Source organism: Sus scrofa, chromosome 14, assembly GCF_054392235.1.
Source record: "Sus scrofa isolate SSC_HxYL_T2T_F1_AM1 chromosome 14, Sscrofa_HxYL_maternal_Yorkshire_Landrace_v2.0, whole genome shotgun sequence".
In the NCBI taxonomy this organism is placed as follows: domain Eukaryota; kingdom Metazoa; phylum Chordata; class Mammalia; order Artiodactyla; family Suidae; genus Sus; species Sus scrofa.
In genome coordinates, this window is record NC_139396.1 from 47,176,584 (window position 1) to 47,203,352 (window position 26,769).

Consider the following 26,769-nt stretch of genomic DNA (forward strand, 5'->3'; position numbering starts at 1 on the left):
AATCCAACAAGGAGTGTCCTTTTAGAAGAGAGAAAAGAAGACACAGTACATCTGTCTGTTCAGGCTGCCATAATAAAATACCAGATGGGGTGACCTACACAAGACACATTTATTTTCCCAGTTCTGGATGTGGGGAGTCCAAGGTGAAGGTACCACCAGGCTTGGCTTCTGGTGAGGGCTCTCTTTCTGGCTGGCAGATGGCCGTCTTCTGGCCGTGTCCTCCCATGGCCTTTCCTCTGGGCATGTTGGGAGCAAAAGAGGTTTCTGGTATCTCCTCTTCGTCTTCTTTGGACCCCAGTCCTATTACAGTAGGGTCCCATGCAAATGATTTTTACTTAATCATTTCCCTGTATGCCTTAGCTTCAAATACAGTCACAAGGAGAGTTAGGGCTTCGACATATGAATCTGGAGGGATATGATTCAACTCCTAAAACACAAAGACACAGAGGATGCCGTGTGAAGGAGGCAGCAACGGGAGTGATCCTGCCACAAATCAAGGAAACTCAGTAGCCTTCCAAAGACTGGACCTAAGCTTAGAGCTCTTAAACTTGGAGTTTCTGCTCTAGCACAACAGGATCAGGGGAGTCTCTGGAGCTCTGAGGCCCAGGTTCCATCCCTGGCCCAGCTCAGGGGATTAAGGATCCAGCATTGTGGGCAGCAACTTCATCTCTTGGATCTGATGCCTGGCCCAGGGACTCCATGTGCCACTGGGTGGCCAAAAAAAAAAAAAAAAAGTTACTCTTAAACTTGACCTTTTAGCCCTGGACTAATGATTTTGCAGACTTCCAAGCAGCCCAGATCTTTGCATTTTTCATTGCAATCCAAATCAAACTAACATAAGCAAAAAAGATAATTTATTTTCAAGAAAAGGAGTGTCACTTTAAACCAAAGGGCAAGAAGGAGAGCAGGAACAACCTGAATCTGGAAATTGAATGCCTTAAAACTCTTTTTTCCTCTCTCCTCATTTCACATTCCACTTTTCTCTCTAACATTTGTTGCATTTTTCTCTTTTTCCAGCTCATAATTCTCAGGGAAAGATTCTGATTGCCTATCCTGGATCAAATGTTCATTCCTGGACCAACTAATTGTGGCCAGAGGAAGGATGTGAGGAAGAGATTTTGTGTGTGTGTGTAACTGATGAGGACTCACACACATTGCAAATCCAAACCTTCAGAGATTAAAAGCAGTTTTTGTCAAATTGCAATGCACAGGATTTAGAGAAGAAAGCCACAATAACTATGGTTTCACCTGATCCTATTTCGCAGGTTTTAGGATTTCACTGACTGCATAGATATCAACTTTTCAAGTCCATTCAACTGGCTTTGATTTCCCACCAGTTCTCTTATAAATGTGTTCAATGAAACCTGACATAGTCTCATTCGTAGAATTATGTTTTTAACACCTTGAAAACTTTATTCGTGATATGACTCATGCCCGTGGGTTGGGGGCCATGGGAACAATTATCAGAGTGGAAACGACAAAACAGCTGACTCGATACAAATGCACCTGCGTGTCCTGGGTAGTTGTGAATAAAGGTGGGGAGGGAAGCCCTGGCAAAAAGAGTTAAAGAGATAGGACAGGAGTTCCCATCATGGCTCAGCAGGTTAAGAACCTGACAATAGTATCCATGAGGTCACAGGTTTGATACCTGGCCTTGCTCAGTGGGTTAAGAATTTAGCATGGCTGTGGCATAGGGCTCAGCTGCAACTCTGATTCCACCCCTAGCCTGGGAATTTCCATAAAAAGAAAACAAATTTTTTTTTTTTTTTTTTTTTTGTCTTTTTGCTATTTCTTGGGCCGCTCTCGCGGCATATGGAGGTTCCCAGGCTAGGGGTCTAATCGGAGCTGTAGCCACCAGCCTACGCCAGAGCCACAGCAACGCAGGATCCGAGCCGTGTCTGCAACCTACACCACAGCTCACGGCAACGCCGGATCATTAACCCACTGAGCAAGGGCAGGGATCGAACCCTCAACCTCATGGTTCCTAGTCGGATTCATTAACCACTGAGCCACGATGGGAACTCCAAGAAAACAAAATTTTTAAAAAATTTAAAATTTAAAAAAAAATTAACAGAGACATCACTGCTGGCAACCAGCGGCAACCTTCTGCCAAAATGTGTGCTTGATGGCAAGTACCTCCTTCACCAAAATCCCGTGTACACTGACCTCCCACCTTTCCTCTTTGGAGCAGTCCCTCAAAGCTCTTTGAGAGGCTTCTCCTGGGCCCCAATCCTCATTTCGCCCCAAATACAACTTAACTCATCCTGCTGTACAGCCTTGCGGTAGAACATGGTGGAGGATAATGTGAGAAAAAGAATGTGTGTATATATAGACACACATATACATTCATACATGTATATATACATACATGTGACCCAGTTATACATACGTGTGTGTATGTATAACTGGGTCACTTTGCTGTACAGCAGAAATTTGCAGAATATTGTTAGTCAACTATAATTTTAAAAAGTAAAAAATAAAACCTTTTTTAAAAAAAGAAAAAGAGAGTTCCCATCGTGGCTCAGTGGAAATGAACCTAACTAGTATCCATGAGGACGCAGGTTCGATCCCTGGCCTTGCTCAGTGGGTTAAGGATCCAGCATTACTGTGAGCTGTGGTGTAGGTCACAGATGCAGCTCGGATCCTGCATTGCTGTGGCTGTGGCGTAGGCTGGCAGCTGCACCTCCGATTTGACCCGTAGCCTGGGAACCTCCATATGCCATGGACGTAGCCCTAAAAAGACAAATAAATAAATATTTTAAAAAGAAAATAAAACAACTCATAATTCTTTGTGCATTTTTTTTAAGTTGACACCTCTATCATTTTTTCCAAGTGGGAGGCCATAAAACATATAAGACGATATGCATATTCTCTCAAGCAAGAAGTTTGTATTACATGTGGAAAGGTGTATGTGGTCAAGGGAACTTCCTCAAGCCATGGGGATCCCCCCACCCACGGGATCCCCCCACCCACCCCATCCCCCATAATCCTCTATGCGCTGTGCTTGTGTGCCCCCTCCTCCCAGGAACAGTAAAAGAGTATCTTTTCAGTAGCAGCTAAGGAGTTCCCTGGAGGCCCAACGTAACCAAGCTCCTCTCTGAAGTTAACAGTATCTGGTGCACATTTCCCAGGTTGTTTTACAGATGCTAAACCCACTACCACAGGGGAGAAATTAACTACTTGATGACCTTGAGCTCGTAGCCCTCAGGCCTTCTAGAGCCTAAGGACTGATAACGTTAACCCCTGTGACGCACCCTGTGACCTTGCCATCAGCCAATCAGAGAACTGTGCACAAGCCGACCACACGTCCTGTGACTCCTCCCAACCATGTAGTTATTTAAAATTCAAAGAAAATTGGGGGGGGGCATAATTCAAGCTTTTTGGGGGCGCAAGCCACCCATCTCCTTGCATGGACCTGCAATAAATCTTACTCTGTTCCCAACTCCCACGCTTAGGTTTATTTGGCCTCACTGTGCATTGGACATGCAGACTTGTTGCTTTACTACACCTCAAACTACCTATTAACACAATGTATTTTACTTTATTTTATTGTTTGCTTTTTAGGGCTGCACCTGCGGCATATGGAAGTTCCCAGGCTAGGGGTTGAACTGGAGCTACCATTGCCAGCCTATACCACAGCCACAGCAACGCAGGATCCAAGCCACATCTGCTATCTACACCACAGCTCATGGCAACGCCAGATCCTTAACCCACTGAGCGAGGCCAGGGATTGAACCCACATCCTCATGGATACTAGTCAGGTTCATTTTCACTGCACCACAATGGGAATTCCTAACACATTGTATTTTATTTAATTTATTTATTTATTTATTTATTTATTGCTTTTTAGGGCCACACATGGGCATATGCAGGTTCCCAGGCTAGGGGTCTAATAGGATCTATAGCCACTGGCCTACGCCAGAGCCACAGCAACTCGGGATCTGAGCCATGTCTGCAACCTACCCCACAGCTCACAGCAACTCCGGATCCTTAACCCCGCTTAACGGGGCAGGGGATCGAACCCGCAACCTCATGGTTCCTACTCGGATTCGTGTCTGCTGCGCCATGACGGGAACTCCCCAACACACTGTATTTTAGAACAGGCGCCATACACCATCACAGCTTCCTCCCCACTGGGGCCCAGGATGGAGTTCAGGGGCCCACTGTCCTGCCAAAGCTCCAGAGGAGGGGGCCTTATGTGCCCCCATTCCCAGATTCCTGCATTTCTTCATCCCAAGCTGGGCAGAAGGAAGAGGTGGGGCAGACGCATCCTGCTCCACCAGCATCTGTGCTCCAGGCTTTGCTCCCAACCCTTTTCCCGCCCCAACACCCTCACCACCACCAGCTCCAAGCCTGGGCCAACGTTCAGGGCCTATTTTCTTCCCAATCTGATAATTAAAGCACAGACCTTTCACCTCAGATCCTCCAAGACTTGGCTTCTGATACACAGTCTAGACCTTGTGTTTTGACCAGCAGAACCTTTTCTCTTTCTCTTAAAAAAAAAAAAAAAAAGCCAAAAAAACAAAAAACCTGTTTGCAATTCAGAAGCCTTGGTTTTCGAGACAGTTGTTTTCTCCCTCATGAACTCAAAGCCAAGAATCTGACTCTTTTATATCTGAATTTAATCTGGCAATGCCCATCTCCAGCCCCAAAAGGCGATCAGCTTGAAATGGTCTAATTTTCATCAAGAACTAAGCTAAGTGTGCATCTGTGTGTGCGCATGTGAAAATATACACTTAGTTAATCTAAAAGTATATTACTCTGACACCAAAAAATAGAAGAAAAAAAAATCACACAAAGGCAGCATCATAGCTTATGAGGTTACCCAAAGAACAGTTTTCCTGGAACACTGAAACACACTCTATAAGCAGCCAATAGTCTCACTGTATTTAAGAACAATTGATCAAAATCCCCTTGGGTTCTACTTCTCAACAAAGAACAATTTTTCTATGTTATTCATTGAAAATAAATGTGCTGATGTTAAAACTTATGTAGGGGAAAATCTTTCTCTCTTCCCCCTTTGGTTCAGGAGCCAGGACCCTGCATGTCTAACTGATGGAAGCCAGATGAACAGAAGGAAAAGGCGGGAGTTCCTGATGTGGCTCAGCAGGTTAAGAACCCAACTAGTATCCATAAGTGAGGCAGAATATTAACTCAGGTAATCAGTGTAGGAGCCCGGGCTTTGATGCCTTCTTTGATATGGCCATTGATTAACACTTGTGGCTTAAGAGCTCCAGGGAGTAACATCCCCACGGGCCTTGTTTACTACAGGGAGTGTACCTGTGCCCAGACAGACATTAATCCCTAACCCCCTGTGACTCAGTTTATGGTAAGAAAAGGGCAAAGAAACTGAGACTTATGGGATATTTCCACCCCTAGGACCCTATTGGACTAGGACTGATATGGGTAACTGAATAAGGCTAATGGGAGAAGACCACATCTCTCTGGACCCCACTTTGATGCCTCTCCCCACCTTTAAGAGATAAAAACCTCTATAGGACAATAGAGAAAGGGGGGGCGCTTCTCCCCCTCCCAGGAACCCTGGGAGCTATCTGCTTTCCTTTAATAAAAATTTTACTTGTTTGCTGCCTGTGTGTTTGTGGAGTTCATTCTTCAACCGCCGTGAACAAGAACCCAGAAGTGGCATCATCTTTCCGGCATCATAAGGATGCAGGTTCCATCCCTGGCCTCGTTCAGTCAGTTAAGGATCTAGCATTGCCGCAAGCTGTGATATAGGTCATAGCCCAGGCTCGGATCTGACGTTGCTTATGGCTATGGTGTAGGCCAGCAGGTGCAGCTCTGATTGGACCCCTAGAGTGGAAACTTCCATATGCTGCACTAGGCCCTAAAAAGAAAAAAAGAAAAGGAAGTTCCCGTGTGGCTCAGTGGTAACAAGCCCGACTGGTATCCGTGAGGATGCAGGTTCAATCCCTGGCCTCACTCGGTGTGTTAAGGATCTGGCGTTGCCATGAGCTGTGGTGTAGGTCGCAGACACAGCTTGGATCTAGCATTGCTGGCTGTGGTATAGGCCAGCAGCTGTAGCTTGGATTCGACCCCTGGCCTGGGAACCTCCATATGCTGCAGTTATGGCCCTAAAAAAACAAAAAATGAACAAACCAAAAAAAAGGAGGAAAAGTGATAGGTCCCCAGGAGGACAGAGATGGGCCCTGCCACCCCCCAAAAGTGGCTGTTCACCTTGGAGACCTGCTGTGGACACCCTCTCCCGGAATCTGGATGCTCAAGTTGGGCAGCGGGAAACAGCTGCCTGCGGAAGACAACTGCCTGCATAGATTAACCTCCTACAAGGATTAACTGCCCTCTGTCCTGGGACTCGACCCCCTACCCCTCCCTTGACCTTCCCCTCCTCCTCCTTCTTCATCGTTTCTGCCACAAGTTCCTGCCAGGAACTCCAAGCACAGATTCCCACCAGATCCTTTATAAGCCTAGCACCTCCTAACAGTCATGGCTCGCCCCATCTGGATCTCAGCCCGTGCCCCTCTGATGCCTTAGTAAATCTCTCTGGCTTTACCAACCTGGCCTTGAATGTTTCTCCCTTGGCAAACCTAACAAAAAAGTTTGTTTCATATGCAGATGGAGCCTCACAGAAATGAAAGGAAAACCCTATGGAGATAGTGAGACCTGGAGGCTTACTTACCCTTTTGCCAAAATTCTCCTTTGTGGGGAAGTCGAAACCATACACTTCAGTTTGAGACTTGAACCCCTGTGCTGGGACCCTAACCTGGCCAAAACTCAGACTGGGACTTGAACCCATAGTCTTTTTATTAAAATCACACACCTGCTGCCAGGACTTACTGAAGCTCAGGGTCTTTATGCCTCAGCGCAGAAGGAACTGAGTGAGAGGCAAAGTCATAAGGTAAAAAGTAGATTTATTGAGAGACAAAGTGTGGGCCACCTCAGAAGGTGAGAGGGTGGCCCGGGGAGAAACACTCCAGACACACTGTGGGCCCCGAAATGGGCAGCGGTGAGTTATTATGGGCGGGGCAATTTCATTGGCTAATGAGCGGGAGGATGTTTCCAGCTATTTCAGGGAAAGGATGAGGTTTCCAGGAATTGGGTCACCACTCACATTTGGCCTTTTATAGTCGATCGCAGAACTGTCCTGGCGCCTGTGGGAGTGTCATTCCGCTACTGTGTGACAGGGAGCATATGATGAAGTTCAAGTTCCACTGGAAGTCAAATCACCCACCATCGTGGACCTAGTTGGTTCTAACCAGTTTGTCACATTCTCTAGGACTAGGTCATTCTTTCAAGGGTTGTGCCCTGCCCCCTTCCCTCCTGTTTCAAAGTGACAAGATAAAGGAAAAAGGTTTTGAGATTTTAAGGGTAATAAAGTGTGGGAAGGGAAATAGAAGGGGAACTAATGAAAGATAAGAGTTACTTAGTAAAGTTTGTTTATGGCCCATCTTGGTACTGACCTCAAAATAATCCATATTTGGGGTTGCATATTCTTTTTTTTTTTTTTAATGTCTTTTTAGGGCCACACCCACAGCATATGGAGGTTCCCAGGCTAGGGGTTTAATCGGAGCTGTAGCCGCCAGCCTACGCCACAGCCACAGCAACACGGGATCCGAGCCACGTCTGCAACCTACACCACAGCTCACAGCAACGCCAGATCCATAACCCACTAAGCAAGGGCAGGGATCGAACCCAAAACCTCATGGTTCCTAGTCAGATTCGTTTCTGCTGCACCACATCGGGTACTCTGGGTTGCATATTCTAATCCTTTTCAGTTCCTTTTGACTTGGGCTGAACACTTGTCTAACTCAGGTGCGAACTAAATTCCTCAGAGTAGAGGGAGTTCCCATTGTGGCTCAGGGGGTTATGAACCTGACTGGTATCCATGAGGATGTGGGTTTAATTCCTGGCCTTGCTCAGTGAGTTATGGATCCTGAGTTGCTGTGAGCTGTGGTGTAGGCCAGCAGCTGTAGCTCTGATTCACCCCCTAGCCTGGAAACTTCCATACACTGCAGGTGCAGCCCTGAAAAAAGCAAAAAACAAACAAACAAACAAAAATAAATTCCTCAGAGTATAGCTGACAGCTAAGTGCATGGAATATGGAGACAGTCATACGTAGTGTTGGAGGGAGTCTTCTAAAAAAAAAAAGTACATGGCTCAGTGGTTAACGAATCTTACTAGGAACCAATCCCTGCCCTTGCTCAGTGGGTTAAGGATCTGGCATTGCCATGAGCTGTGGTGTAGGTCGCAGATGTGGCTCAGATCCCACGTTGCTGTGGCTGTAGTGTAGGCCGGCGGCTATAGCTCTGATTAGACCCCCAGCCTGTGAACCTCCATACGCCATGGGTGCGGCCCTAGAAATGGCAAAAAGACAAAAAATAAAAAATAAAAAAAATTTAAAAGTACAACATGAAAGTTGTGAGTTAACTTTGGCGGGGGGGGGGGGGTGCGGCAAAATAAGGACTATAGCTAGGGAGGCAGCATCTCAGAGAGCTCGGAAAAACCATTCCCAAGAGGCAGGGGGAGGGTGATTTTGGTGAAGGGGGAGGCTCACATTTTGCAGAAGATTGCTGCTAGTCTCTCTCTCTCTCTCTCTTTTTTTTTTTTTTATTTTTTATTTCTTTTTAGGGTTGCCTATGCGGCATATGGATGTTCCCGGGCTAGGAGTCAAATTGGAAATGCAGCTGAGGCCTATGCCACAGCCACGGCAACACCAGATCTGAGCCGCATCTGCCACAGCTTGTGGCAACACCAGTCCCTTAACCCACTGAGTAAGGCCGGGGGTTGAACACACACCCCCATGGAGATTATGTTGGGTCCTTAACCCACTGAGCCACAGCGGGAACTCTGATGGCTGCTAATCTGGTGAAGGTCCCTGCTGGTAATGAGGAGCAGACATCCATCACCATGAAGGATTTTTCTAGATACGAGGAGGTACAAGAATTGAGCTCATAAAATTTTCTCTTGAAAATCTCTAACTCTCTGAAGACCTGTTCTGCCAGTTTTCCCAGAGCCTAGAGCACATCACTCCTGATCTCCACCTTGAATGCTTGCAGAGGCCGTGGAGAGTGAGCAGTTGCAGCAGTTCATGATTCAGTACTTAAGGAGGTAGATGGCTCCTCGTGAGCAGTATAACCTTTGGGAGATTAGCTGCAACCTTCTGTAAAATGTGGGTTGCATGTACCTCCCCCTTCACCAAAATGACATATACACTGGCCTTGCCCCTACCTCTCCGGAATGGTTTCTCAGAGCTCTCTGAGATGCTGCCTCCCAGGCTATCATCCTCATTTTGCCCCCAATAAAACTTAAGCTCAACATTTAGGTTGTGCATAATTTTTAAGTCAACACAGCCCAGCTGAGTATACCTTCTGCGACTCAGGACCAGTCTCCCTACCTGCAAAATTGTGGGGCTGTTGTGAGGATTGACGGCGACATTGCAGATAAGGCACTGTCACGTAAGAAACAAATCCTTAGTAAAGAGAGATTTTGTGGAAAAGGATTCTTGGGGACTCTTGCCATGGAGACGACCTGACAATAAGGTCTGCAAGCATCTCACGGGTTTAGGCAAAGTGGGTTTCTGTTTTATAGGGTGGAGTAAACCAGGCTAGTGAGAGCCAGGTGTGGGTAAGTGGGATGGGTGGGAGAATGCTGTGTCCTGGGCCAGCCTATTGGATGGCGGTGGGGACTGTTATGGATGGGCTGGCTGCTGGCTCAGGCTGAGGCTGGACCAGAGCCTGGGGAAAGAGAGCTCCACATGGGGGCCTCCCTGAGTTCACCTAAGTCATGTGGGGAAGGGAGGTCCTTAGCAATAAACCATTTCCTGGAACATAAAAGTGATAAGGGGATTTTTTTTCTTTTAATTTGTTTTTCTTTTTATGGCTGCACCTGTAGCATATGGAAGTTCCTGGGCTAGGGGTGGTATGGAGCTGCAGCTCCAGGTCTACACCACAGCCACAGCAATGCCAGATCGAAGTCGCCTCTGTGACCCATGCTGCAGCTTGGAGCAACGCTGGATCCTTAGTCCACTGAGTGAGGCCAAGAATCAAACCTGCATCTTCATAGACACTAGGTCAAGTTCTTAACCCAATGAGCCACAACTCTGGTGGGGGAATTTCTTAACCTTTGCTGTTTGCCAGGAACACAGGTGTCGACTAAAAATATCCACAATGGGAAAGTTGAGAGTTAAGTTTTTATTTGGGGTGAAATTAGGACTTAAGCAACGCAGGTAGCCCCAAGAAACCGCTCCAAGGCAGTGAGGGGGCAGCTAGGATATATAGGAGTTTTTGCAACAAAGGGCAGGGAGCAGGACCAAAAGAGGCCTGGGCTCGCTGAAATCCTTCCTTTGATATGCTCCTCTGCTATAAGAGCCAGGATCCTGAGTTTTCATAGCCTGCAGGACTCACTGGCTCTCCTCCTTGGAGGTGACTGCATTTACAGAGGGCAGTGACGTCCTTATCCTTAACCATAGACCAGGCTGAAATACCACCCAAGGAGGAAAAGGGGGAATATCAGGATACAATAGGGGGGAGGGGGAGGTGCATGCAGCACACACGCATCTTACAATGCACACACATTTTACAAAAGCTTGTTGCTGATCTGCTGAAGGTTAGTGTCAGTCACAAGGAGCAGACATCACCATGAAGGATTTTAATGTTTTTCTAGATATGAGGAGATGCAAGAATTGGGCACATAGGGAGTTCCTACTGTGGCTCAGTGGTTAACGAATCCGACTAGGAACCATGAGGTTGCGGGTTCGATCCCTGGCCTTGCTCAGTGGGTTAAGGATCCGGCGTTGCTGTGAGCTGCGGTGTAGGTTGCAGACATAGCTCGGATCCTGTGTTGCTGTGGCTCTGGTGTAGACCGGAGGCTACAGCTCCGACTGGACCCCTAGCCTGAGAACCTCCATAATGCCTCAGGATCAGCCCGAGAAATGACAGAAAAACAAACAAACAAACAAAAAAACAACAACAACAAAAAATGGAATTGGGCACATAATATCTTCTCCTGAAAATATCTTGACTATCCGAAGACCTGTTCTTCCAGTTTTTCTAGAACACAGAGTGCGTCACTCCTGGTCTCTCCCCTGAGCTCTGGGTGCTGCAGGTTCGTAGCTGCAGTGGCTCATATTTTACTCTATGTAAGAGGCGGATTGCAAGGGCCAAACTTCAGATCAGGCAGGGCTCAGGTAAAGTTCAAGGTTGCCCATGGGGATCACTGTGCTTGGCACACAGAGAGTGTGTCCAATTAATGTTTGTGATTACTGACAGAATTGGAGTAATGACACCATTTCAAATCATAAACGCAGCTGCTTTTTCAATCACCTCATGTATTATTGTTGTTTATATGCCCACTGATCTAAATGCATTTAGACCTTGGGAGAGATAGGATAGAAAAAATACAGGTGAAGAGTTCCTGTCTTGGCACAGTGGTGAATGAATCTGACTGGGAACCATGAGGTTGCAGGTTTGATCCCTGGCCTTGTTCAGTGGGTTAAGGATCCAGCGTTGCCGTGAGCTGTGGTGTAGGTTGCAGAAGCGGCTCAGATCCCTCATTGCTGTGGCTCTGGTGTAGGCCGGTGGCTATGACTCCAATTTGACCCCTAGCCTGGGAACCTCCATATGCCACAGGAGTGGCCCAAGAAATGGCAAAAAGACCAAAAAAAAAAAAAAAAAAAAAAAAAAAGTACAGATGAAACAGAGAAGAACAAACCTGACCCCTTTGTAAACCAGAGACTGGCCCTGGCCATTGGCTGCTACACGGATTGAATCATGAGCCACTGCAGCTGCTGGACCCTCAACACCCCCTGAAAAGAGCTCAGGGTGGAGACCAGGAGTCAGGCCCTCTGTGCTCTGGGAAAACTGGCAGAACAGATCTCAGATAGTTAGAGATTTTCAGGAGATTTTATGAGCCTGATTCTTGCATCTCCTCGGAAGCAACTTTCCTTAAAATGTATGCTTGGTTGTGATAGGGATGGAGTAGGCACAGGTAGTTGTAGAAGTCCCAATAAAGGACCATAGACGAAGAGGGAAACTTAGGGGACATTGGGAGATCACTGTTAAGTTAATAACGGTTCAAGAAAGCCATCAGCACAAGGCAGGCTTGCTTGACTATTGGAGGTGTGAGAATTGCCTCAGGTGATTGGCTGGGGAATGGGATGAGGGCTGCATTCAGATTCAGATCAAGGGCAGGAGTTTGAGGACTGCCCTTCTGTAGATCTGAATACACATCTTACCAGATACCAAGGAGGAGCTGATGCTCCTAGAGAGGAAAAGGTGGGCTTTTCCGACCTCCACTCCCCTCGGAGGATAAAACTATAGCCCACTGGATCCTCCTTGCATCTCTCACAAGTGTCCTATTCTAATAAATCTATTTCTTGCCTATCACTTTGTCTCTTGCTGAATTCCTTCTGCGCAGAGACTTGAAGAACCAGAGCCCCAGTGAGTCCAGACACAGGGTGAATGATTCTAATTTAAAACTGTGCTTTAAGTCCCAATCTGAGTTTAGGCCGGGTTCAAGTCCCGGCACGTGGATCAAGTCCCATTTCTGGCTGGGTTCAGGCCGTTCGTGCTGTCTTCAGTTGCGTGAACCTCCCCCTTCGCCAAAGTCACAAATATAATGACCTTTCCCCCTTCCTCTTTGGCGCAGTATCTCAGAGCTTTCTAAAATGCTGCCTCCTGGGCTATAGTCCCATTTTGCCCCAAATAAAACTTAACTCTCAACTTTTAAGTTATGCTCTTTTTTTTTTTTTTTTTTTTGATCTTTTTAGGGCGGCCCCCATGGCATATGGAAGTTCCCAGGCCAGGGGTCGAATCCGAGCTGTAGCTGCTGGCCTACAGCACAGACACAGAAACCCCAGATCTGAGCCACATCTGCAACCTACACCACAGGTCACAGAAATGCCATACCCTTAACCCACAGAGCAAGGCCAGGGATGGAACCTGCATCTTCATGGGTGCTAGTCGGGTTCGTTTCCATTGAGCCACGATGGGAACTCCCTACATTGTGTGTATTTTTTTAAGTTGACACCGCTTTGGATCTATTCCTTTAGCTCTAACCCCTGTGCTCTGTTGCCTATGCTTAGTCATACTGGCCTTGCTCCTTAAGTAAAAGCACCTGAAAGGCTGCCTGGAGCCCGAAATGTACAGGAGTGCCCAACCTCAAGGTTAAAGAGTTAGTGCTTTTCCATTCATATAGAGATAAAAAATTGCAGAATGGAGAATGACATTTGTCTCGTTGGAGGTTTATAGGAACATCCTGACCTGACATACAGGCAACGCTGCAAGAACAAAGGATTCCTGCACCAAGAAGTTTACAGCAACCAGGCACACCCCTCCCTTTTTAGTACAAAGTCTGAATTCTAATTAATATAAGAGGGGTCTTTGGGACACTAGTCCACCACCTTCTCCGTCTTCCGGCATTCTGAATAGAGTCACGATTCCTTGCCCCCAAATCTCATTGTTTTGGGCCTGTTGTATGGCAAGCAGTACAAGCTTGGACTCAGTAACACAGAGATGCAAGACTTCTGAGCAAGCAGAAATCTAGCAGATCTCTGGATTCTATGAACTGTTTTTCCAGCTATTTCTAAAATGGAGGAATTTCACCAAACACCAAGTCAAAAAGTTGGTCTCCTAAGATAACTTGGCTCTTCACTCTCCAGCTTCTTGCAAATGTCTGGTTATTAACCTCTGATTTTGGGGAAAATACTTAGCATATTTTTATATTAGATGCTAAAGAAGAAAATCCACTTTAAATGAAGCATGACTCTCCTAATAGCTGAAGCTTTCTAGAGTTCATAGAGTGATTTTTAAGGGCTTCTATGGAAAAAGGCATCACAAAGTTAATTTTTTTCCCTAAGGAGAATGCTTTTGTAATTTAGCAGAATTGTGTAATTTGGGGGAGAGATATTTCTCTCAGCCTAGATTTTTCAGGACTATTTAAGAGTTTGAAGAAAGAAGTAGATTATAAAATCATCTCTTCAAAATAGACTGTGGCCACAGATAAAGATGAAGTCATTTTTTTTAACTGACACTCCCCCCACACACAGCTGTTTTTGTATTCATTTTTTTCCCAGAAGTTCTTTTATAATCTATTAAGATTCTCTTTGAAATTGCCTGTAGCCTTGGGTATGGATTTCATTCTAACTCTGGGGGAGTAACAGCCCTGTGGATCGTGTTCCCACTGATTTTTGACCCCAACCCCTTCCTGAGGGTTGGCTCTACTCTCATTGACTGCCTGCAATAGCTTCTATCCAGGTCTGTGCAAACAGTGAAGCCCACTAGGAAAGACCCCCATGAGGGCTGAGAGTGTTGCCTGCTGTATCCATGCCAGAGAGCAGTGCCTGCCTCAACTACTGCAGGAAAGACTGGCTTATGATACGGGGACGGCCTAAGTGTCTACCCATGGATGAATGGATAAAGAAGTTGTGGTACATATATATAATGGAATACTATTTAGCCATAAAAAAGAATGAAATAATGCCACTTGGAGCAACATCAGTGGACCTAGAGATTATCACACTAAGTGAAGTAAGCCAGACAAAGACGAATACCATATGATATTGCTTATATGTGAAATCTAATGATGAATGGATGAAGAAGATGTGGTACATATACACAACAGAATACTATTCTGCCACAGAAAAAGATTGGAATTTTGCCATTTGCAGCAGGATGGATTTGGAGGGCATTACAATAAGTGAAATAAGTCAGACAAAGACAAATACTGTATGATGGCACTTCTATGGGGAATCTAAAAAATACAACAAACTAGTGAATAGAACAAAAAGAAGCAGACCCACAGATATGGAGAAAAAACCCGTGGTTATGAGTGAGGAGAGGGGCAATATAAGGGTGAGGAAATTAGAGGTACAAATTATTAGGTATGAAATAAATTAAAAGGATATAGGGCACAGTACAGGAAATATAGCCAACATTTTAGAATAACCTCAAATGAAGTATAACCTTTAAAAGGTGTGAATCATGGAGTTCCCATCATGACTCAGCAGAAACAAATCTGACTAGCATCCATGAGAACGCAGGTTTGATCCCTGGCCTCGCTCAGTGGGTTAAGGATCTGGCGTTGCTGTGGCTACAGTGTAGGCTGGTGGCTACAGCTCCAATTTGACACCTAGGAACCTCCATATGCCATGGATGTGGCCTAAAAAAAGACCAAAATGAAAGTGTGAATTACTATATTATACACCTGTAACTTGTATACAGTATTGTACATTGACTGTATTTCAATGTATTTATTTATTTGTTTGTTTATTATTTTGCTTTACAGGGCTGCATCTGTGGCACATGGAAGTTTCCAGGCTAGGGGTCAAATCAGAGCTGCAGCTGCCAGCCTATGCCACAGCCACAGCAACTCAGAATCCTTAACCCACTGATGGAGGTGAGGGATCAAACCCACATCTTCATGGATACTAGTTGGATTCGTTACTGCTGAGCCACAATAGGAACTCACAACTATACTTCAATTAAAAAAAAAAAAAAGAACTATTCACTGAGTAAATAGCTAGATAATATGAAAACAAAATGACGCAAATCCCACTGGGAACTAGAGAGTGTTTCTTGCTTCCTGCTAGGGATTAAATTTATATCTAGGAGTTCCCGTCGTGGCGCAGTGGTTAACAAATCCGACTAGGAACCATGAGGTTGTGGGTTCGGTCCCTGCCCTCGCTCAGTGGGTTAACGATCCGGCGTTGCCGTGAGCTGTGGTGTAGGTTGCAGATGTGGCTCGGATCCCGCATTGCTGTGGCTACAGCTCCGATTCAACCCCTAGCCTGGGAACCTCCATATGCCGCGGGAGCGGCCCAAGAAATAGCAACAACAACAACAACAACAAAAGACAAAAGACAAAATAAATAAATAAATAAATAAATAAATTTATATCTAAAATCAGAGCCAGGGTTGGGGGAAGGGAGAGACTGGGGGTTTGGGACTGGCATATGCACACCATGGTATACGGAATGGGGCACCTGCTGAATAACACAGGGAGCTCTACCCACTGTTCCGCGATAACCTATATGGGAATGGATGCATGTATGTGGACAACTGAATCACTTTGGTGTACAGCAGAAATTAACACAACATTATAAAGCAAATGCAATTTTTAAAAAAAGAGAAAAGAAAATCAGAACCATGTGATAACCAGATATTCAGAGGGTGATGTTCTTTAATCTCGTTTCCTAGTTCTAATGTTTGCCTGTGAAGGTGACTGATTGAGCGGGGCTATAAACACACAAACAAACATGCTATGCTTGTGGGGAGTCATCTCGACTAATTTTGACCCTGCAAGACCTTTGCTCTAAATGCTATTTTTAGAACCTAGACACCAGGCACATCTTGTTTTTTTCATGCAAATTCTTGCTTCTCTTCAGTCAAACTCTAACTCGCGGGTCATTTCCCAGATGATTTCTATTTCCCAAGACGTTCCAGCATGAGCACTGCAGGGCTTCCTCATTCCGGGCAACCAGGAGGACACCCTGAAGGGCAGCACTACAGACAGAGAGTCAGTAGGCTTCATTTCATTGTGTGTTCCAGGATTGTGTGTCACCTAACCCAGGAAACACTTGAGGAGATTCAGATGGGAAACTGTGTACCCTTTGACTCTTGAGTTTTTCATTTAGAAGCTGCAGGGGTTGAAGTCCGAATCAATATATGGCGCTGGGTAAGGGCTTGTATACAAATGAGACCTTGGGGAGACAAGGTGGGCTGGTCGGGACGGCCTTCAACGCTTAATGAGAACCTTGCAGAAAACACTTCTCTTGGCATTAAAAGGTCTTCAGTGATGCCTAAGATGTAGTACGGCTGTAACCACTACGAAATCTTAAACTAGTTTATCACGATGGCTACTGCACTGCAGGTTGTTCCTAATAGGTCTTCTCTCCTCTTTTGATAATAGACCCATAGTTTTTAACTGGGCACAGGGCTGCTGGGAGAAAAGCCTGCATTCCTAAGCTTTCCTTGCAACTGGGTATGGACACTGTATGTAAGTAGAAACAAGAATTATCCTGAAAGGGAGAAGAAATATCTTTGTTCCCCCTACCCTCTCCCTGCAGCTTGGGATTTGGGTGTGATGGCAGAGCTTGGGCAGCCTCATCTTACACCATGAGGTAAAGATGGTCACATACTGAAGACGGAGGGGTCTGAGTCCCTTACCCCCCAAAATACCACATGTGCCTTGTTAATCTCTTTACGTGACAGAGGAAAAAATGTGTTTGTCTTCTGCTGAAGCCACTGTTATTTTGGATTTTCTGTCATTCATATCCAAATGTTAATCCTAATCAATACCCTCCCAATCACCACACCAGTATAAAGCTGACCCCCCTTTAATGACTGTTCCATGTTCAAAGTGTTTAAATGCCAACACAAGGTAAATCAGCTAAAAAATAAAATTGCAAACCTTGCAAAAGATGCAGGGTTTTCTAGGAGTTCCCGTTGTAGTGTAGCGGAAACTAATCCAGCTAGTATCCATGAAGATGTGGGTTTGATCCCTGGCTTTTCTCAGCAGGTTGGGGATCTGGCATTGCCGTGAGCTGTGGTATAGGTAGCAGACCTGGCTCGGATGCTGCATTGCTGTGGCTGTGGTGTAGGTCAGTACCTGCAGCTCTGATCTGACCCCTAGCCTGTGAACTTCCATATGCCACAGGTGGTTAAGAACCTCACTAATCTCTGAGAGGATGCAGGTTCGATCCCTGGCCTCACTCAGTGCGTTAAGGATCTGGTGTTGCTGCAAGCTGTGGTGTGGTTCTCAGATGCATCTCCGATTCGACCCCTAGCCTGGGAGCTTCTCTACACAGGTGAAGCCATTAAAAAAATATATATATAAGAAGTGGGGAGGGGGAGAACAGGGAGAGAGAAGAGGGAGAAGACAAGAACTAACACTCCCTGTCCCCTAGGTCCCCTAGTGGGCAGCAATAAAGGAATTGCAAGGTCAAGTACCAAAAATAAACTTCAAGGAAGAGTTTTTTGCCTGTGCCAAATATTACCCAGGATGACATAGAAATGCAGTGAGCACTTGAAACCACAATGCCAGCTGAGAGTGCAAACATTTTCCAAATTGCATCCTTTTTTGGGCAGGGGGGCAAATCTGTGGCATGCACAAGATCCCAGGCCAGGGATGGAACCTGTGCAATAGCAGTGAAAACACCAGACCTTAACTGCTAAGACACCAGGGAACTCCCCAAGATCTCATCCTTAATTGAACACGGTAAGAGCAGCCATCAGCACATGCCAGGTCTGCTGTGTGCACAGGGTGTCTGGCTGGACGGAAAACCTACACTGTCTGCTCTTGGAAACCTGAAAATATATGATGAACCTTTCAGATCAAAACAATGCTGTCTTGGGAGTTCCCACTGTGGCTCAGTGATAACGAACCTGACTAGTACCCACAACGGGGAGGATTCAATCCCTGGTCTCATTCAGAGGGCTAAGGATCTGGCGTTGCCATGAGCTGTGGTGTAGGTTGCAGATGCAGCTTGGACCTGGCATTGCTGTGGCTGTGGTGTAGGCTGGCAGCTGCAGCTCCAGTTTGACTCCTAGCCTAAATACTTTCATAAGCCCAGGGTGGGGCCATAAAAAGACAAATAAAACAAAACAAAGCAAAAAAAAAAAAAACCCAATGCTGTCATACTTAACTTCACTGTGAGAGCATGAGGAAGTGGTGAGAAGGGCTATTCCAGCAGAAGCTGTTAAGCACAAGCTCATCACATGATAATAAGCAGGTGTGAGCGCTGCCACTTTGCAGGGTAACACTCTGCTACATTAGCTGCATTTTCCCTCTGATGTGAAGGTTACGGTATCTTAGCTCTCTCCGGAAACTGACTCTTTAAGTCATCCAAACCTGTACATCAGCAAATTGGAAACGATAAGCAAAATGTTTAAACATAAAGTTAACCGAGTATGAAACTGAGAGCACCTTGAACATTTATAGAAAAGCATTTTTTTAAGTCTATACTTTGGTATTAAGATAGCAATTGCATTTTAAACCCTTCTTCATTAGATGCTCCAGTGTACCTCCTTTTCAAGCTCGAGGATGGGAGGGGGGGTGCTGTCTGTTTCTTCTGCAGACTGAAGCTCACGATAGGAACACACAGGGATCTTTCTGTACCGTGGACGGTGACACTTTATTCATTTAAAAACATGCCCTTCCCCAAAGGGCAGGCGGCCTGGGTGTGTTTCCATAAAGACATAAATGAATGAGATTGAAGTAGAGAACGGCAGAGCACGTACAATGTCATTCAACCAGGAAGAGAGCAGGGCTTCCCCAGCCATGGGCATTTTATCAACCGCAGCATCACTGCTTGGTACCCAGGCCAACATGGGCCTTTTCGTAGGTTGGCAATGCTGACTCCTGATAGACGGAGCTGTCTCCCAGGATTTGGACGGCTTTTACCTCCCTTTCCTCGCTGTGGCCACAGGGGAGCCCTGACCTTGGTGACTCTCAGATGTTAAAAATAGAGGGTGGGAGACAGTGAGGGGTATTCTTAGCAGGATTGTGAATCCTGGGCGGAAGACCATCTGCAGGTTCCAGGGAACTGCCTCTGGGAAGGGACCGTGTTCTGAGATGAAGGCGCAGAACGGAACAGGAAGTGACGGGAACAGAATCTACAAATGTGCTGTTCCGGGTCCCTAAGTCATCAGAGTTTAAAATATTACAATCTGAGGTTTGTTCTTTTACAAATAAGATGTAGGTCTGGCTGTGTATTTTAAAAAAGGATGGCTGGAAATTTTAAAAAATCCAATGTTGCAAAGCCCGTGGCAAAGCTGCCATGGGTCCCTCCTCCTGCCTCTGGGGTCTTCAGAACACACCTTAAGGAAACACTTCCCACGGTGGGCTCTGGGCCCCATCCTTCTGGACCCCCTAGCTTCCCACCTCAAAAGAGAATCAGAACATTTCATCCCTAGTTGTTGGAATGGAAAGTCCACCAGGAAGCAGAGACTCCAGGATCCAGCAGAAGCAAATACTGCCACTCAGAAAAACAAACACGGGGTTTGGGGGACCTTGCACACTGCAGCCAGGATGTCCCAGGGATGCTGACACTTGGTTAAATTCCAACCCCTCCCCCACTTGTTGGATAAGGTTGCAGGACTGAGTGTGGGTCTTGAGATGGGCTGGAGGCTGATGACCAGGTGGACATTCACCCGTGGGTCCCCGATGCTGGATCTCTGATGCCGGACCCTCAGGGCTGGCTCCAGTATCTCCCAGGCCGTCTTCCAACCAGTTCTCAACCCAAGTTCAACCAGGAGGTGGGTGGAGCCTCTGCGGGATGGGATCCACCTACTTATCTAGAGAACTCCTGACTCTCCTTGAGTTACCTGATGGAGGATTCGGAGGACTCAATGCAGAGTGCTGTATCCAGTGCTTCAGAAGCCAGCCTGGGGGCCCATCCCTGAATCTTTTGGGGCCCCAGATTTGCTGCAGAGTCAGTCTCATGTTAAAATCGCTACCAGGACCTCTCTTGGCTGCCATGTTTTTGCTTTTGCTCTCTGGACAGTGACGGGTTCCAGGTCATCCCAGGACAGGGGAGAGATGCCTACACAGGGACACCTTACAAATAAGCCCTTACTGTCCCAAGGAAGTCCTAAAGCAGCTCTCTTCCTGATTGCCCCTAAAACCAGTTATCCTGCCCCCACCCCCCAGGGAGTCAGCGAGCTTCGGCATCTCCAGGAGAAGGGCGGATCTGGGCACACATCAGGGGTGTTACCCGGAAGCACAAGTTGGACTGGACTATGTTAGGACTGGAAGATCTGCCATCCCAGTGGTTTGTACTGGACGGTCCCGCTGCCCAGAGCTCTATCCCCTGGGTATGCACCCAGGGCTGGACATAGGACAGCACCAGGTGGGCGCCCTTAGTCTTCAATGCTTCTCTGCAGGGTCCTGATGAGGTGCCTGTAGGTGTTTCTCTCCACCTGCCATGAGTGATGCTCTCTCACATACTCCCTTGCATTGGCCACTATTTCCTTTTCCAACGCAGGGTCACTGACCAGTCTCTTTGCCAGCCGAACAAACTCCTGCCAGGAAGGAGGTGGAGGAGACACAGACATAAGTGACTGGGGAAGGGGGGTAGCAAACGCATCCCAAAGCCTGTGTCTTGTTCCATCCTGGTCCCTCACCTCCCTTATTCTGGAGAAAGTGGCCTTTGGGAGGGATGTGAGTTAACCCAAATATTGGGATTGAGTAAAAAATTATACACATGCACATGCAGACACACACACACACTAGGGTGAACATCCATGGAAAAATACTGAAGTCACCGATGATGCTTCTTCCATCTTTCTTCCCTAGATTGCCCAGACCTGCTATCTCTTACAGTGATTCCTAGATTCACCACTTCTTTCTTGCTTTATGGATATCAGCTGAGATATGAATTTGGGTCTTATTCCAGAATCTGAGTTCCTACACTTTAGACAATACTACCATTGCCCAGTTTGTTTTCCATTGTGTTGGTTCCTTTGTCCACTCTGCACATGCAGTGTGCCTTCGAATTACCTGGTGGAGTGGAAAGTGCCCGGCTTTCACTGGTTTGGAGCCGGGTTCAAATCCTTTGAGACGTGACTTAGCTGTGTGGCTTTAGACAAGCTGGCTAACCTCTCTAAGCCCCACACTGATCATCTCCAAAGGAGCAGGGGGCAATGGATGGGTGAGTCCAGCCCTGCCCCTGACTCCATGGGGTGAAGGGAGGGAGAAGGAATGTAACGCGCCAAGATTTTCTAGACGTTTCTTCTGTCACTCAGCCTCAGAAGGATGATGTCTGCTATATTGGTTTTTTTTTTTTTTTTTTTTGGTTGCCCCTCAGCTTATAGAGTTCCCAGGCCAGAGATCAGATTTTGGCTGCAGCTGCGGCAACGCCAAATCCTTCACCCACTCTGCAGGGCCAGGGACTGAACCCCATCCCAGCGTTCCAGAGTCACAGCCCATACCACTGCGCCACAACAGGAACTCTACTCAATATTTATTAGTGCTCACAGACACGGATGTGTGGAGAAAGCAGCCCTGCTGAGCATTTTTTCACATCAAAGTCCTTCATGACTGGAACTAACTAAAATTATTTTGATGGTGAAAGAGTATGCAGAGGGAGGAGGGGAACATGCTTTTTTTATTATGCTTGCACAGAGGTCAAGGCAGGGTTCACCAGCCAGGGGGCCCGCATTTAAATTTACACCCTGCCTTTCAAAGGAGCGAGGCTAGGTACATTTTGTAACATCTCTGGGCCACGGTTTCCTCATCTTTAAATAAGGGATAATGCCACTACTTGTTTTGTACAGTGTCGAGAAGATTCAATGAGTTAATAAAAAGACCTTGGGGCAGAGCCCAGTTCAGCATTTGCTATCATTTTGAGTGTGATTCTCCAACCTGTATAAATTCCAATAAAGCAACAGTGCCTGAGATTAATATACAAAGCTTTGCTTTTTAAAAGGAACATCCACATACTTTCAAAATTATTGTTAATTAAATGTTGAATGATTTTTATAGCTGGCAATATAAATAGCAATATTTACAAGAGAGTGGAATTATATGTTTATGTATTCTGTACATACTTTATAGTGAATTGGTATTCTTTTTATAATAAAAATACAACATATTTATTCCCAACTCAGAGGAGAACAACATTCTTATTAAAATTATTCGAGAGGCTTAGAGCTCTGGTCCATTTTTTTATGATGCTGGTCACATTTTGGATTTATCTGATGCAAAGGCTTTGGCTAAAACCCAGCCCCTCTGCTTATGATTTCAACAGAATGCATGGCCATTTTACAGCAGAATCCTGAATGATAGTTTCCAAGAAAAGGGATGTAAGAAGGCACACTTTTTTTCTCTCTCTCTCTGCATGGAAGATGAAGCAAAAAACACCAAGTTCAATATAGGAAGAGAGATTTGGGTGAGGCGTGAGAAGCATCTTGGCCTTGGCGTAATAAATGCTGGATGTGTGGCTGAAAGAAAAGAAAGACAAGAAAAGGAAAAACCCACTCCTGAATGGTTAAGAGTCACTCCCCTCCTGAGGCCCTGGGATGCTTTCCTTCTGGGCTAAAACAGCTCCTGTCATGACAACTAAAGCAATCCTCTGAAATTTATTTATGGGATCAATGGAATGTCACCTACAACTAGAAAATCTGCGGATAATGAGAAGAGAGCGTTGACCCAGGCTGCCATTCAACTGGGTGCAGAGATGGTGGCCCGGTCCCACCATCCTTGCAACAGGATGTGCAGGTCTCTTGGCAATAGGACCCGCCTGCTCCTCCCAGGAAGGACATCTATTTCCCCATCTCCTGAATCTGAGCTCGTCCCAGAAACTGGTTTTGACCCACAGGATAGGTCGGAAGTGATGTACTTTGACTTCCAAGCAAAGCTTCAAAAGGTCTCAGAGCTCCTACTCTTACCATCTTGGACCCCTGACGCCACTGCATAAAGGAGGCAGAGTTAGCCTCCTGGAAGACGAGAGCCTGCTGGGCAGACCAGTGACCAGATGTGTGAGGCTCAGCCAGTGGACCGTGTAGTGAATGCTGTGGCAAGATCTCCAGGAAACAAGGACAAATGCTGGTTCATCATCATCCCAGCCAATATCAAAACATCAGCTGCAGATCTTGCCAGGACACTCATCATCTGATGGCCAAGCACTGACTGTGGGAAGGCTCCTCCTCCTCGAGGGCCTTGCATGATGTGATGATCAACTCTTTCTTTTTTTTTTTTGTCTTTTTGTCTTTTCTAGGGCCGCACCCAGGGCATATGGAGGTTTCCAGGCTAGGGGTCTAATCAGAGCTGTTGCCGCTGCCAGCCTACACCACAGCTACAGCGACACGGGATATAAGCCACGTCTGCAACCTACACCACAGCTCATGGCAACACAAGATCCTTAACCCACTGAGCAAGGCCAGGGATCGAACATGCAACCTCATGGTTCCTAGTCAGATTCGTTAAAACCACTGAGCCACGACAGGAACTCAGACTCTTGCAATCAAAATTTTTTTTCTTCCTTTTACAGCTGCTCCTGTAGCCTATGTAAGTTCCAGGGACTAGGGGTTAAATCAGAGCTATAGCTGCCAGTCTACACCACAGCTCACAGCAACTTGGGATCGAAGCTACATCTGTGACCCACATCGCAGCTTGCAGCAATGCTGGATCCTTAACCCACTGAGCAAGTCCAGGGATAGAACCTGTATCTTCATGGGTACTAGTCAGGTTCTTAACCCACTGAGCCACAACGGGAACTCCTGGAAAAATATTCTCGATAAGTTATAAAGCATTCAGGAGTACACACTCAAAAACAATTAAAAGAGAAACCAAGTACTGGGATTCCATATCTTAAAAGACGTGTGTGCAAGCTCTGGTTTAGGTTATAGATTTCTAAAACGAAAAACACACACAAAAAACAATTCATGCAAAAGAGCATAGTTTTGTTTTCACAATTATCGAATTAGTAGTTGACCATTTTCACAGTGGTCTTTGCTTGTGGAAAAACTTCTCATGGAGAAATGTCAGACAGAGAGAGACAAAAGCTGTAAATTATCCCTTATCTGTGGACTCTAGGCATAAAACAGAGGCATAAATATAACAAAACAAACAGACTCAGACATAGCAATCAAACCAGTGGTCACCAGTGGGGAGAGGAGAGAGGCAAGACAGGGGTAAGGCAGGAAGAGGCACAAATTGTTACGTGTAAAATAAATAAGTTACCGGGATATATTATACTGCACAGGAAATGTAGCCAATATTCTATAGTCACTTTATTGCTTTTGTTTTTTTTTTAATTTTTCTTTTTTGGCCACACCTGAGGCATATGGAAGTTCCCAGGCGAGGGATCGAATCCGGCAGGAACTGCAACCTACACCATAGCTGCTGCAGCAACACCAAATCCTTAACCCACGGCACCACAGCAGGGAGCTCCTTTTTAGTAATTTTAAATAAAGCATAACCTCAAAAAAAGAATATATATATACATATATATATATATATATATGTATATATATATACATATATATATATGTATATATATATATAAAATCCCTAAGTTGTACACCAGAAACTAATAAATCAACTATATTTCAAGTAAAAAATTTGTTTTCCTCACTGAATCCTTTGGATTGACCTTGTCTCCCTAAGGCACCAGCCAGATCCTAGGGATAAGATGCAGTGTCAGTCTCACAGGTTGGATGTTTAAACTCCTGTTGGGATCCTTCCCGCCATTGTGTCCCCTGAAAGCCACAGGGCAGGGGAACCCCTCAGTGAGAAAAAAGCCCCTCATGCAGAGAGAACACAGCAGGGAGCCGGCAGACTGAATGTGGGGTGGTTTTGAAGCCTGCTGCACTCATTCTTCTGGGAGTGAGACGTATTCTTCCAGGAGAAGTGAAACGTAAAAACTCTGCATTTCAGGCTTGGGATGTATATTCCATTAAACAGCCCTGAAGCTGCTTCTCCAGATGCCTCAAATACCACCAGCTACTGATGGGAGAAGTGGACGGGAAGGTTTCTGAAAATGGACAGATGTGCTGTTGTTAAGATCTTGGTTTTCCTCGGGCTTTGATGCCTGGGACCCTGGGGGTAATTAAGGCTTAGTCTGTGCCTCTGGTCCTCAGACTTTGCTGTCAGATTCTGACTGGGGAGGTGGTGGGGGGCAGAATGCTGTCTTAGTCTGTTTGAGCTGCTATAACAAAACACCGCAGACTGGGCGGGTTATAAACAGCAGACATTTATTCCTCACGGTCCTGGAGGCTGGAAGTCCAAGATCAAGGTGCTGGCAGATTCGAGGGTCTCTTTTATTGGGGCCCTAATCCCATTTGTGAGGGCTCCAGCTTCATAGCCCATTGAATTCCCAGAGGTCCCGCCTCCTAATTCCATAACTGTAGAGGTTCAAATTTCAACAGAGGAATTTGGGGTGAGTGGCTGGAGGCACAAACATTCATTCCATAACACATGTGTATTTTCTTTTCTTGCTTTTTCTTTTCTTTTTTTTTTTAGAGCCACACCTACTGCATATGGAAGTTCCTAGGCTAGGGGTCAAATTGGAGCTGTAGCCTCCAGCCTACACCACAGCCACAGCAACGCCGATCCAAGCCACATCTGCAACCTACACCACAGCTCATGGCAATGCTGGATCCCTAACCCATTGACCTCAGCCAGGGATAGAACCCACAACCTGATGGATACCAGTCGGGTTCATTACTGCTGAGCCACAGCAGGAATTCCTGCTTTTTTTTTTTTTTTTTCTGTGGCTGCACCCATGGCATATAGAAGTTCTAGGGCCAGGGATTGAATCTGAGCTGCAGCTATAACCTACACAGGATCCTTTAATCCAATGCACCAGGGCCGAGGATCAAACCTGCACCTCCACAGCGACCAGAGCCACTGTAGTCAGATTCTTAACCCTCTGCACCACGGCAGAATGGCCCACATGTATATTTTCTAACAGTTCCCCCAGGCAATTCGGGAGAGTCATGCTGTGAAAAACTCTGGTCTAAGACAGACCACTGTGCCAACTCTGTTCTACACAAGTTATCTGGCCAGAGAATATAGGGCACAGAGAACAGATTCATCTTACGGACAACTGCAAGGTGTGAGAACATGCTTCAAGATCCATCTGAAGAGTGACATGCAGGCATCAGTCCTATTTTTCTTACAACACCATTTGCTGGTCGAGTCTGAAGCTAGGGGCAAATGCCACCGTTCACAGTGATGTGTATGTAACAGGGTCACACAATAATCTCAACCATCTGCATCCTGATAACTCCTGCTGTTGGATAAAGGGAGGACCACTCAGAAGGATGTGCAAACAGTCTGGGAATTCCTCGGCAT

The 26,769-nt window shown here is 46.1% G+C and overlaps 1 protein-coding gene across 6 annotated transcripts in view; it reads right to left on the reverse strand.

Annotated features, from left to right (window-relative positions):
- Window positions 1-234: 234 nt before the first annotated feature.
- GLT1D1 (glycosyltransferase 1 domain containing 1) overlaps window positions 235-26,769 on the reverse strand; it is a 129,574-nt gene continuing 103,039 nt past the window's right edge. For 4 of the 6 annotated variants that reach the window (XM_084994333.1, XM_021072863.2, XM_084994334.1 and 1 more), the window contains one exon: window positions 19,081-20,993. In XM_084994333.1, coding sequence (XP_084850459.1) covers window positions 20,832-20,993 — 162 coding nt within the window. In that variant the 3' untranslated portion in view covers window positions 19,081-20,831. Of the gene's footprint in view, window positions 428-19,080; window positions 20,994-22,698; window positions 22,914-26,769 lie in introns of those variants that run through there. The other 2 variants (XM_084994332.1, XM_021072862.2) reach the window with 2 other exon arrangements.